The 10,998-nt window shown below is 49.2% G+C and overlaps 2 protein-coding genes across 2 annotated transcripts; one reads left to right on the forward strand and one right to left on the reverse strand.

Moving 5' to 3' along the window:
• Positions 1 to 1,222: 1,222 nt before the first annotated feature.
• LOC120827766 (uncharacterized) lies at positions 1,223 to 4,371 on the reverse strand. Its single transcript, XM_040190873.2, has 6 exons — positions 4,227 to 4,371; positions 4,017 to 4,055; positions 2,955 to 3,316; positions 2,790 to 2,869; positions 2,533 to 2,609; positions 1,223 to 2,357 (listed from the first exon to the last, which is right to left on the reverse strand). Exons 3-6 carry the CDS (start codon positions 3,302 to 3,304, stop codon positions 1,368 to 1,370), a joined length of 1,497 nt encoding a protein of 498 aa, XP_040046807.2. The 5' UTR covers positions 3,305 to 3,316; positions 4,017 to 4,055; positions 4,227 to 4,371; the 3' UTR covers positions 1,223 to 1,367.
• Positions 4,372 to 5,016: 645 nt separating this feature from the next.
• tubg1 (tubulin, gamma 1) lies at positions 5,017 to 10,860 on the forward strand. The gene is made up of 11 exons (XM_040191313.2): positions 5,017 to 5,430; positions 5,790 to 5,902; positions 6,104 to 6,271; positions 6,362 to 6,430; positions 7,368 to 7,447; positions 7,595 to 7,721; positions 8,502 to 8,588; positions 8,944 to 9,093; positions 9,174 to 9,326; positions 9,411 to 9,572; positions 9,969 to 10,860. Exons 1-11 carry the CDS (start codon positions 5,382 to 5,384, stop codon positions 10,164 to 10,166), a joined length of 1,356 nt encoding a protein of 451 aa, XP_040047247.1. The 5' UTR covers positions 5,017 to 5,381; the 3' UTR covers positions 10,167 to 10,860.
• The last annotated feature ends 138 nt before the right edge of the window (positions 10,861 to 10,998 follow it).

Consider the following 10,998-nt stretch of genomic DNA (forward strand, 5'->3'; position numbering starts at 1 on the left):
GAAGATGGATGGATGGCCTTGAAAAAGGCTGTTTGTTTATTTGCCGGTTAACGACTCCATGTGGTCTTTGAAGAATGGTGATATATCCATCGAAAGGCTACTTAATTAAGTCTTGTTAAGGACAAACGTCGCTGATTAATTCTCTCCCAAAGTATATGCATCTTCTCTGTCCTGTGGTCAGAATCACAATGAACAGATGAATCTAATTTGTTCTGGAACTTGGCCTTGAAGATTCCATTCCATTCCGTTGTCATAGAGTGGACTCCAAGACAACGGAATAGAAAATACAACAAAACCCACTCTGTGTGGTTTTATATATATTTTATATATATGTGGTGTGGTTTGGCAGCTCATGAACGTCCTACACTACGGATAATACTGACGTTCACATCCCATCCGTAATGTTTGTTGATTTTTCGTTTCGATCTTTATTTATTATGTTAAATAAAGAACATTGTCTCTTGAAACAGTGCAACTCCAATCCTGTCATGGCCCAAAGGGCCAGGTCGTGACAAATGGGGGGCTTGTCCAGTTCGCTTCTGCGTCTGCGTCGACGCACTCGTTTCAATTCATGGTTCCAAAGTCTTGCGTGTGTTGCAGAACAATTCACCGCCAGAACAACAGGCGGAGTGACGTGTTTTTGTTGAAGACGACCTAGAGAGTCACGTCTTATTTATTTATGTATCATTTATCAGCTTTTCATCGCGGACACATTTGTCCCGTATTTTCCTCCACAACTTTGCGCACCTCTCGAACCGGCAAACCGGCGTTTGCGGCGATCTCCCTCCGTGAATCCAACCCGCCAGTGACGGCTTGTAGAAGCGGTCATATTTACGCATTTCTTCCCGACAAAAGATCTTCAATCTGATCCGTTCTCTCGTAAACATTCTTCGTTTTAATAATGGCGGTATCGGGCTATGAAAGCAAAGGACGCAGTTAGCGGACCAATCGCTGCCTGGTGCGCTGTCAAGAACGACGCAAGCCTAGAAAAATGGCCCGACACACGCAAGGACGCAAGGAGGTGTGAAAAGCGACGCAAGGGACACGCAAGGAGGGGTCTGCGTCTCTCTGAAAACGCAGAAGCATAAATTAGGCTTAACGGAATTTTCCTGTAATTAGGAGTTGCTGTGATGAGCGCATTGGGGTCGCTGCGGTTTTCTCTCCGGGGAAGCTTCGTCTCCGCGTTCATACCGTGCGCCAGATCAGCTCCTTTAAACATTTATCACGTGTGTTTTAACCAGGGCTGTGTCCCTGTGCATTGTTGAATGGATGTTTATCTTATTGTAATCCACTAATTTGTTTAACTTAACTTAAACATAACTTCCTCAGTCTAACGCTTACAATATCACAAGATACTGAGGTCATCACTATGGGCTTCGCGTTCCCTCCACATCCGAGCGAGGTGATTGAACTTCCACAGTTGAAGTAGTACTGCCAGTATCTTCAGACTCGTGAATTTCTGCCCTCTCTCGATGCAGTGAAGCTCTACAGTCCCTGTCCGTCACCTGGCCCAGCAGCGAGAGGGCAAGGTCCTGTGTGTGGATAGCGCTGCACCCTACGGGGTAATTTGGCCTGGGGGCACTGATAGAGCCCTGTTGGCTGTGGTTGTGTCCTATGCATGCTGAAGTGTGGTGCGCCGAAGGCACGAGGGGGCTGAAGGCAGTGTGATACTGCGGCTGGCCAGAGTAAGTGACGGAGGAATGGATAGGCGTCTGTGAGCTGGTCTGGTTGTGTGTCGGATCAGAGTGGGTTTGAACACTCAGTGGTGGATGAGAGTAGCCAGAATTAACTGGAGAACATGGAGGGTGGGAGTTGCTCATTGTGGGGACGGAGGCGCTGTGCGGTACGTGTGGGGCCAGACAAATCACTGGCACGCTGCTGAACGCGGAGCCGAGGCCGAGGAGGGATTCTTCTGCCCGGGCGTGCGAGTGGGTCACGTAGGGAGGGTTTGAAGCCGTTCTCGAGGTTTGAAAGGGGCCGCACTGGCTCTGGAACCTGTGGGCTGCGGCGGCATCTCTCTCAGAGCAGCACAGGTGCAAACAGGGTGACGCGGGGCTTGACGAGTGCAGAAAGGCGGCACTTCTGCCCTGGGCGGGCATCCCACTGCAGCCCCACACATTTCTGGCAGGGTGGCTAATTGCTCCATGATGGAGGTGCAGACCCGTGGCAATATTTAAAGGGACATGGGGCTGCCATTTGCTGGAAGCAGTCACACTAGGACTGGGGGCCATCTGTATGCCACAGGAGCGCGAGGACACGGGAGGGCTATGGAGCAGTGCCGTATGAGACTGAAGGAAATGCATTATGTCATGGAGCTCTTTGGTCAGGTTCGATAATTCTTGGTTCAAGTTGCTCACCTGGGACAAAAAAAAAATCAAAGTTGGTTGATGTTCATATCTGTCATTTAATTTAAATCCTGAATGAAAAAAACAGTATATTTTATAAACCATTTTGTAAACCATAACTTAATCCATTGATACAATTTGCATGTTTTCATTTTCATATTAATGTGTTGGTTCTAATACAGCGCACCTCTTTGTTCAGTTTGCTGATGTTCTGTCTCACTTCCTCTGTCTCCAGAAGCAGGTTTGCACTCACATGGAACCGATCTGAAATGGGATGAGAAACAACTTTATAATACAGCTGCTCCTCCTTGAATGTAAAGATATACGACTCAAGAACTGTTCAAATCGGACATTTTCCTAAATGTATTCGACCATACATAATTCAGAGTTAAAGAACAGTTGCTATTTCCAATTTCCCCCGCTGTGCAGCCCGAGCGACTTCACCTGTCACGTTGGCCTTTGTCTCGCTGTCCTCTACATTAAATTGAAATGAGTGACCGTTGTCCTCAATTCCATCCACGACCCTGCGGCAGAGACACAAATCGGCGGGACATGAAATTACGAACTGATTACCGGATCGTGATCGGGTGAAGCAGGAGGAACTGTTACCTGGGGCTGAGGTCCAACGGACTAACGCAAGACTGGGACGGCATCAGCAGATTGGCAGGCCGACGGTTCGGGTCTGGGTCGCCGGTGAGACTGTGCAACGGAGACTGATTGGTGAACGGCTGAGGGGCGGGGCCCCGGCCTGCGCCGCCCCCCTGAACAGGTGCCCGACAGATGCGCAGTGCGCTGATGTGGTTGAGCTCCTCCCCTAACAGGGTGCTGAGGCAGGGCGGATTGACAGGGCCGCCCGCTCCCTGCGACAGAGGCCCCCTCCTCGGATGAGACTGTCTCGTGTCTTCGCCACCTTGGGCATGTTCATCGGCCTCAACGATGTACGGTGGTTTAGGGTCCATCGAAGCGCGAACCTGAGGAGACAATGGATCGTTGGTGGTCAGGATTTGCTTTATACGATGCACCCATCGATGGACCGTAGTGCACATTAGAGATTGCACATACGATATAGTAGCACTCTCATTTCATGTACGAAATCAAAGTGTAAAAGCAGCCTTCTCCTGATGAAAGATGAAAAATATACCACCAACAAGCTCCAGCCCGGCATTGTCATAAATTGTTGTCCTTTCAATTGTTTTGTCAGCATGTCAGTTTGTCTCTTTTGAAGGTAATGCAGTGAGGAATGAATTGTGTGCACGCAAACTGCAATTGACAAATGTAGCAAAGCCTTCTTTCCCTCGTATTCATTCAAAGTGTTGTTGTATTTATTACTACTGTATCACACGGGATCATTTTAGACTCCATTTGCAGAATCCTTTTTCAGACGTTGTACACTTCATTTCAGCTTCGGTTTAATATGCTAATTGGTAATTAGCCCATAGGCAGTGCAAAACCATCTTTATCTCAGCTACTGTATACATATAAATTCAGGCAGTTGATGTGCCAAGTGTTCGCACATTCACCACAACAGTTCTGTTCCGTTAAGGACGTTTGCTCCACGTGGTGTAGATCTGTATGATGTAAACACAGATTGTTTGTATGTATCTGTAACTAATCGCCAGATGTAACAAGGAGATGAAGGCTGAAGTAATTACCTCAGTAAGGCACACATACCTGAGGGAGCCGGGAAGACCATGGAAACTTTGATACTCCCTACAGATATTCAAGCCAAAATTTAACAAGGTATTACACGCTCATTCTAGATTTGGTGGCAAAATATTCATGTTGCTTTTAATGAGCAGGAGCACAGAAATGAAACACTGGGACACTGAGTCTTTCTCTGCCATATCCGCCACTCTTTATATGTAACAACAAGTGCCGTACGTCGGATCCAGTGTCCTCTCTCAGGTTGTAGGTGAGGTTGTGATGGATGTCGGAGCTGAACCGGCCGCCGTACTCCGGGTACAGCCTGAGCACCTCCCTCAAAGCCCTCACGCTGATCAGGTCGCCTTTGCCTGCAGGGATTGTCAATCACGCCTGACAGGAGGGAACGCCTTGGGATCCCCCAGTCAGAGTTGGTAGATGTGGCCCGGGAAAGGGAAGTTTGGGGTCCCCTGCTGGAGCTGTTGCCCCCGCGACCCGACCCCGGATAAGCGGTTGAAAATGGATGGATGGATGGATGGAGGTTAAAATAGTAATTCATCCCTTTTTAGTTTTGTAGATTTGTTAGTCCTTTTATAATGTTGGATGGTTGTGTACAAATCAAATAAAAATGGGTTGTTAAAAACTCCGTTGTTCTATTAAATATGTCGTTGTTTGTGCAATAAGAGTGACTACATTATATATGTTCCAAATAACTGAAATATCAGTCATAAACACGTCCGTCAAGATGTGACCACGAAAGGCAACATAGACTAGTCACACAAATATCTTCAATGAAAACGTTAATTAATGTTTTATATGAAATATATTGTATATGGAAATTCGGAATATGTTGTACGCTACTATAAGCGGTTTAGGCTTGAAAATATAGACCATTCATTGAACTCACAAACTGTCAACTCCCGTTTGCCATGTAGTTACACAACATGACCACCGGAGGGCAATGAAAGACCGCTGCACCAATCAATGGAACGTCAAGGTAGAAAACCTGACACTTCCGTGTCTTACACAATAAAGGTTTAATTAGAATATTTCCTTCGTTGCTTTCATTTAAAGTTGATCTATAAAAACCTCGCACTCTGGACCCCGATTTTCTGCCATGAACTCATGTTTGAATGGCGCTGATAAGTTCACCCTCGACGAACTCCGACGCGGCAGGCGGCGACAGTCACCTCTGACGCCGCTTATTAAATCGCCTCTACGCCGTAGAAGAAGTCCGCTGCGCGCGTCACACCAGCAGCGAGCGGGAAGGAGCGGGCTGGGGTCCGGGCAGTCTAAGCAGCGGCCGTCCACCCTCCTCCTTCTTCTTCGTCTGTTCAGCTAGCAAAACAAACCGGCTAGCGAGATAGCTAAACAGGCGGCGCCGGAATACCGAAAATGCCGCGGGAAATCATAACGCTCCAGCTCGGACAGTGCGGGAATCAAAGTACGCGCACGGCGACGTGAATGCTAAATCTCTCCCCCTCTGCTCACGTGCACGGCTCGCAGCGTTACACTCGGGTGTCCATCTAAGTGAGCTAACGCTAACGCTAGCTCGGGCGGCGGCTAACGTCAGCTAAAGTGCACGCATCGATTCTAGCTAATATCAAAACACGCCCGATCCCACGGATGCAAACACACACGCCTCTTAAACACAGAAAGGACCACTTGTGCTTTAAGTGGGATCTCTACACAAGTGACGCAGTGCAGTCCACGCTAACCGAGCTGCTTTGACGTGTAAACTTCTGTTTCTTCACCTTTCTCTAACCTGCTTCTCTCCCTCCCTCCTCCCCGTTTTATGCGCAGTCGGTTTCGAGTTCTGGAAGCAGCTGTGTGCGGAGCACGGCATCAGCCCGGAGGGGATCGTTGAGGAGTTCGCCACCGAGGGCACCGACAGGAAGGACGTGTTCTTCTATCAGGTGAGAGACTCGTGCAGACGCAAGGAGCTTCTGTTCTGCAGGATTGCGCGGTACCGGTCCAACACCGACCTCTGTGCAGCATCCTTGGGGGCCACTAGGATGAGGTGGTTGCAGGTGTGAAGTGGCGGTGCTTGTGTGACACACACACAGCAGATTAAGAGACTTATGTGTGGTTGTTCCCTCAAAATGAACCTCCCGCAGGCCGACGATGAGCACTACATCCCCCGCGCGGTGCTCCTGGATCTGGAGCCCAGGGTGATCCACTCCATCCTCAACTCTCCGTACGCCAACCTTTACAACCCGGAGAATATCTACCTGTCGGAGCACGGCGGGGGCGCCGGGAACAACTGGGCGAGTGGATATTCCCAGGTGACGACCCGAGAGTGACGCGTTTCCTTTTTGTAAATTTGAAGAAAAAAAAAACTAATGCATCAAGTAATCTGTTCTTATCTTTTTTAGGGTAAAAAAATCCAAGAGGACATCTTCGACATCATTGACCGGGAGGCGGACGGCAGTGACAGTCTGGAGGCAAGTCTGCCGCTCTTCACGCACCGACCGTCCCTCGGGGCCGAATTCATAAAACCTACTTTAAAGTAATGTGATGTGGTTGCGTGTGTATGCAGGAGTGCTGCATACCAATTACACGCCAAACAGGGCCCCTAAACATTCAAGGAAATACCAAAAGCGATCGGTTTGTATTTGGGATGAGCTCCTTTTCAGATTGAAGCTGTGGAAAGAGCAGAGATTTTGGTCCGAATAACGGATAATATATAAGAGCGTGTAATAAACCCACCACTCCCACACAGCAGCACGAGACGCTTTTGGTCCCTGTGTCATTAGCCAGAACGCCCACGGAGTCATTAATCCACCGTCTGAATAATATCAGGGAAGCCTCGAGTTTACAGATGCACGTCTTGCATTTTTAGTTGTGGGGAAACAAGAGAAATCTAAGTGGTCTGAACTTTGTTCAAATGGGGCCTGTGCCCCGACATCTTGAAAATAGCAGCCACGCCTCACTATTATTCTGGGCCCTTTTTCCTATTTTTTTGGTGATCTCCGTTCAGCCGCCAGCCTACCCTATAAAAGTAAAAACACTCACATTTCCTCTCAAGGTCTGCAATTTCTGAAAGTCCTTCCCATTATGAGCCCACATTATTATTTAGCGAGTGTGTGTGTGCATCGGATAAGGAGGTGAGCCGAGCTGCAAGTGTATGTTGGCAGGGTGTGGCGTGTACAACGTCTGGTGATAATAGCCGGGCGAGGGTAGAAGGCAGGTATTACAGGGTTGTGTCGGAGGGGGGGGGGGGGCATCCCATTTATATAACTGCCAAGGATGAGAGGCCTTTTGCTCGCCCACACACTTTGGGTTGTCGGCATCAGCAGAGTTTACAGTAGGCTTCACACACACACACACACACGTGGCGCATGCCGTTGCCCGGGGACATAACCGCCTTTGTCTTTGCAGGGTTTCGTCCTGTGTCATTCCATCGCCGGGGGGACGGGCTCGGGGCTTGGATCCTACCTGCTGGAGAAACTCAACGACAGGTCAGTGAGCACAAACGCAACTCGTTGGAAAACACATTCTGTGTGTGTGTGTGTGTGGTTGTTTGTGTGTGTGTGTGTGTGTGTGTGTGTGTGGTTGTTTGTGTGTGTGTGTGTGCACGTGTGAATGATGCACATTTGGGTCCGCAGGTACCCAAAGAAGCTGGTGCAGACGTACTCTGTGTTCCCCAACCAGGACGAGATGAGCGACGTGGTCGTTCAGCCGTACAACTCGCTGCTGACGCTGAAGAGGCTCACCCAGAATGCGGACTGCGTGGTGAGCTCACATCGCTCCCGTGGCCTTTAAAGCACATTAGTATACAAGCCCTCGTTTAACACGAAAAAAAGGTTTCAATGAGCTGAAAACAGGAAAAGATTTTAACTGAATAAGTGGCCGGACTAATGTTTCTAAACCGAGTGCCACCTCATCAGCGCCGAGTAAATCAGACTTCAATTCACTTAAATGACCTCCCCTAATTATGATCAACCCACCCACCCCTAAACAGATAGGGGGGGGCCCTTGAGCTGCACATGGGCAGGGTTCACAATTTGATCAAAAACACATATTTCCACGGTCACGCGACCGTGTCAGAAAAGATAAGTACGATTTATTAAATTCAGCATCAAAACGGGAATCGGTCCATAAGACGTCTAAATGTCTTCAGCACTTCAGCACCCCACTCCCCCACCCGCCCCTCACGGCAATCGTGTAGCTGACAGAGAAGAAAAGTGCCGCGTGTCGGCAGTGAAACCAACCAAACTCAGTCTTGCGTTGGTAATTGCGTTAGTCTGAGAGGCTCTAGCAGTCTACTTCCTCCCTGGCCATTGGAAAGACCCTCCTGTTGATTAAGTTAGCCGGAGAGAATCTGCCCCCCTCTTGCAACTGTACAGGGTGTGTTCTATTGAGTTCTGCTCACAACAGCTCCCTGTGCTACTCTCACACGGATACGTTCCTGCTCGTTCTTTGACATCAGTTCTTTTGGCTGAAGGGAATCTCTTTTCTTTAATCTCCTTCATGTGTCTAAGAATTGTCGTGTGTGTGTGTGTTGCACATCAGGTGGTGTTAGATAACACGGCTCTAAATCGCATCGCCACCGACAGGCTGCATATCCAGAACCCCTCGTTCTCCCAGATCAATCAGCTGGTGAGTGTTGCCACCTCTCCCTCTTCTTCTTCCTCCTCCTCCTCCCGTCGTTCTTCCAGCTTGCCAGACCATATTTAGACAAAGGCAAACGGTGCGTGACGCACGGCGCTCACTTTGGGAAATTGCCGATGTTCATAAACCGGTTCGGCGAGCCGGTTGCACGTCGGACCGGATTTCAGCTTTCTCTCGAAACGAGTCGCACGGATCAGAGCTGAGCGACACAGAGAGTGATCAAAGTGAATGAAACAAACTGCTTCTCACGTCAGCGTGAGCTCGCACCAGACTGTAGTGGATTGAAACCTTTTTTTGTGTCTCAACTGAGCTTAATCCCCCCCACACACACACACACATGCAGGTTTCCACCATCATGTCGGCCAGCACGACCACGCTGCGCTACCCGGGCTACATGAACAACGACCTCATTGGCCTGATCGCGTCGCTCATCCCCACGCCCCGCCTCCACTTCCTGATGACCGGCTACACACCTCTAACTACTGACCAGTCGGTGAGTGGAGTGGAACGTGATGCCTGCACGTCCCAGTTAATATTCAGACTTAAACCCCCTTCCCCGCGACGCGTTCCCAGGTGGCTAGTGTGCGGAAAACCACGGTGCTGGACGTGATGAGGAGGCTTCTGCAGCCCAAGAACGTGATGGTGTCCACCGGACGGGAGAGGCAGCCCAGCCACTGCTACATCGCCATCCTCAACATCATCCAGGGAGAGGTCGACCCCACGCAGGTACGCCGCCCGTCCGGGTTCCCAGCTGCATCGGGGCGAGGGTTGCTCGGCAGCTCCAGTGACTGGATTTGTGCTCCGCTGTAGGTGCACAAAAGCCTCCAAAGGATCCGGGAGCGTAAACTCGCCAGCTTCATCCCCTGGGGACCCGCCAGCATCCAGGTGGCTTTGTCCAGGAAGTCCCCGTACCTGCCGTCAGCCCACCGAGTCAGCGGCCTGATGATGGCCAACCACACCAGCATCTCCTCGGTAAGCGCTCCTCTCTGCGTGTGTGTGAGACCTGTGTTTGCTCTCTGCCAATACTCCAGGATGTGCATCTTCAAATTTGAGGGGGAATTCCACAGATAATCTGGTTTTTGGATGTCATCCTGTCAAATTCTTCTCTTTCTCCTTCTCCTCCTCCTCCCCTTTTTAGTGGTTTTAAAACAGAGCTGTGAGGTTGAGGGGGGGAAATGCAACCTGATGGTGTCATGACACGACTCGTATAATGTCTACATTTAGGCAAGAGAACATGCGGTCATCTAAGGAAGCCATATAATTAGTTTTCCTTTCTGGTGACATAAAAGTTTAAAACCAAAGTGTTTAAAATAAACCGGACTAAGAAGCTGAGCATTAACCGGTACTTTCTTCTCTGCCGGCCCACAGCTGTTCGAGCGGACGTGCCGGCAGTACGACAAGCTGCGCAAGCGGGAAGCCTTCCTGGAGCAGTTCCGCAAAGAGGACATATTCAAGGACAACTTTGACGAGCTGGACAACTCTCGCGAAGTGGTCCAGCAGCTGATCGACGAGTACAGCGCGGCCACGCGGCCCGACTACATCTCTTGGGGAACGCAGGAGCAGTGAGCGGACCACCGTCCAGGCGCCGGCTGGTTATTTTTAACTCCAATTCTCCCTACAAAAAGACAGGCCGTCCTTGCTTCTCCGGGGGAAAAACAAACTGATACGGATGGGCTTGTTCTATTATTGAATAGTTTGATTGTGACTCCATTTTGAATAAGAGTGTTAACAGCCACTGTTTATATTAACCAAAAAATGAACTGAACCGTAGACTGTCCAACCCAGTTTGAATAAAATAACCCTTCTAAACAGTCCTATTAAGTTTCTCTCATGCACATCTGTGCAGAAAGAAACAATATATATTGTACAAAACAATCTATACATCTGTTAATAGTTTTTTCTCTCCCTGTATTCAGCTTTCCAGCCTAGTTGCCTTTTTTTTTCTTTTTTTTTTTTTTAACAGCAATTTGCCGGACAACCTGTTGCCTTGTTTTTGTGCTTTCCAGTAAATCATTCACAGCCTGCGACCCGTCTGCCTCGAGGGACGGGTTAAGACTGCGTTGCATGTTGCTCGTTGCAGCCCGGGGCTTTGAACATGATGTACGAGGATGGATGTCATGCTAACAGTTCATCTCTATGCCTGTAAATATACTTTAAAGGATGGCTGGTTCAGTGGCTTTCTCTGCACCAAGTTAATGTTCTGTTTCATGCTCGGCTCATTGGACCTGTTTTGAAATGATGAATAAACACCTTTTTTGTACAACTTTCCATGAGTCAATCCTATCTAGAAATGATATAAACACCTTTTCCTTCACCTGGAGCTGGAGGTGTTCTGCTGGCTGTTCACCTCACTGGGTTAAGGCTCATTACCGCGGGGGAACGTGACGGCCCCTTGGCG

Source organism: Gasterosteus aculeatus, chromosome 11, assembly GCF_964276395.1.
Source record: "Gasterosteus aculeatus chromosome 11, fGasAcu3.hap1.1, whole genome shotgun sequence".
NCBI lineage: Eukaryota > Metazoa > Chordata > Actinopteri > Perciformes > Gasterosteidae > Gasterosteus > Gasterosteus aculeatus.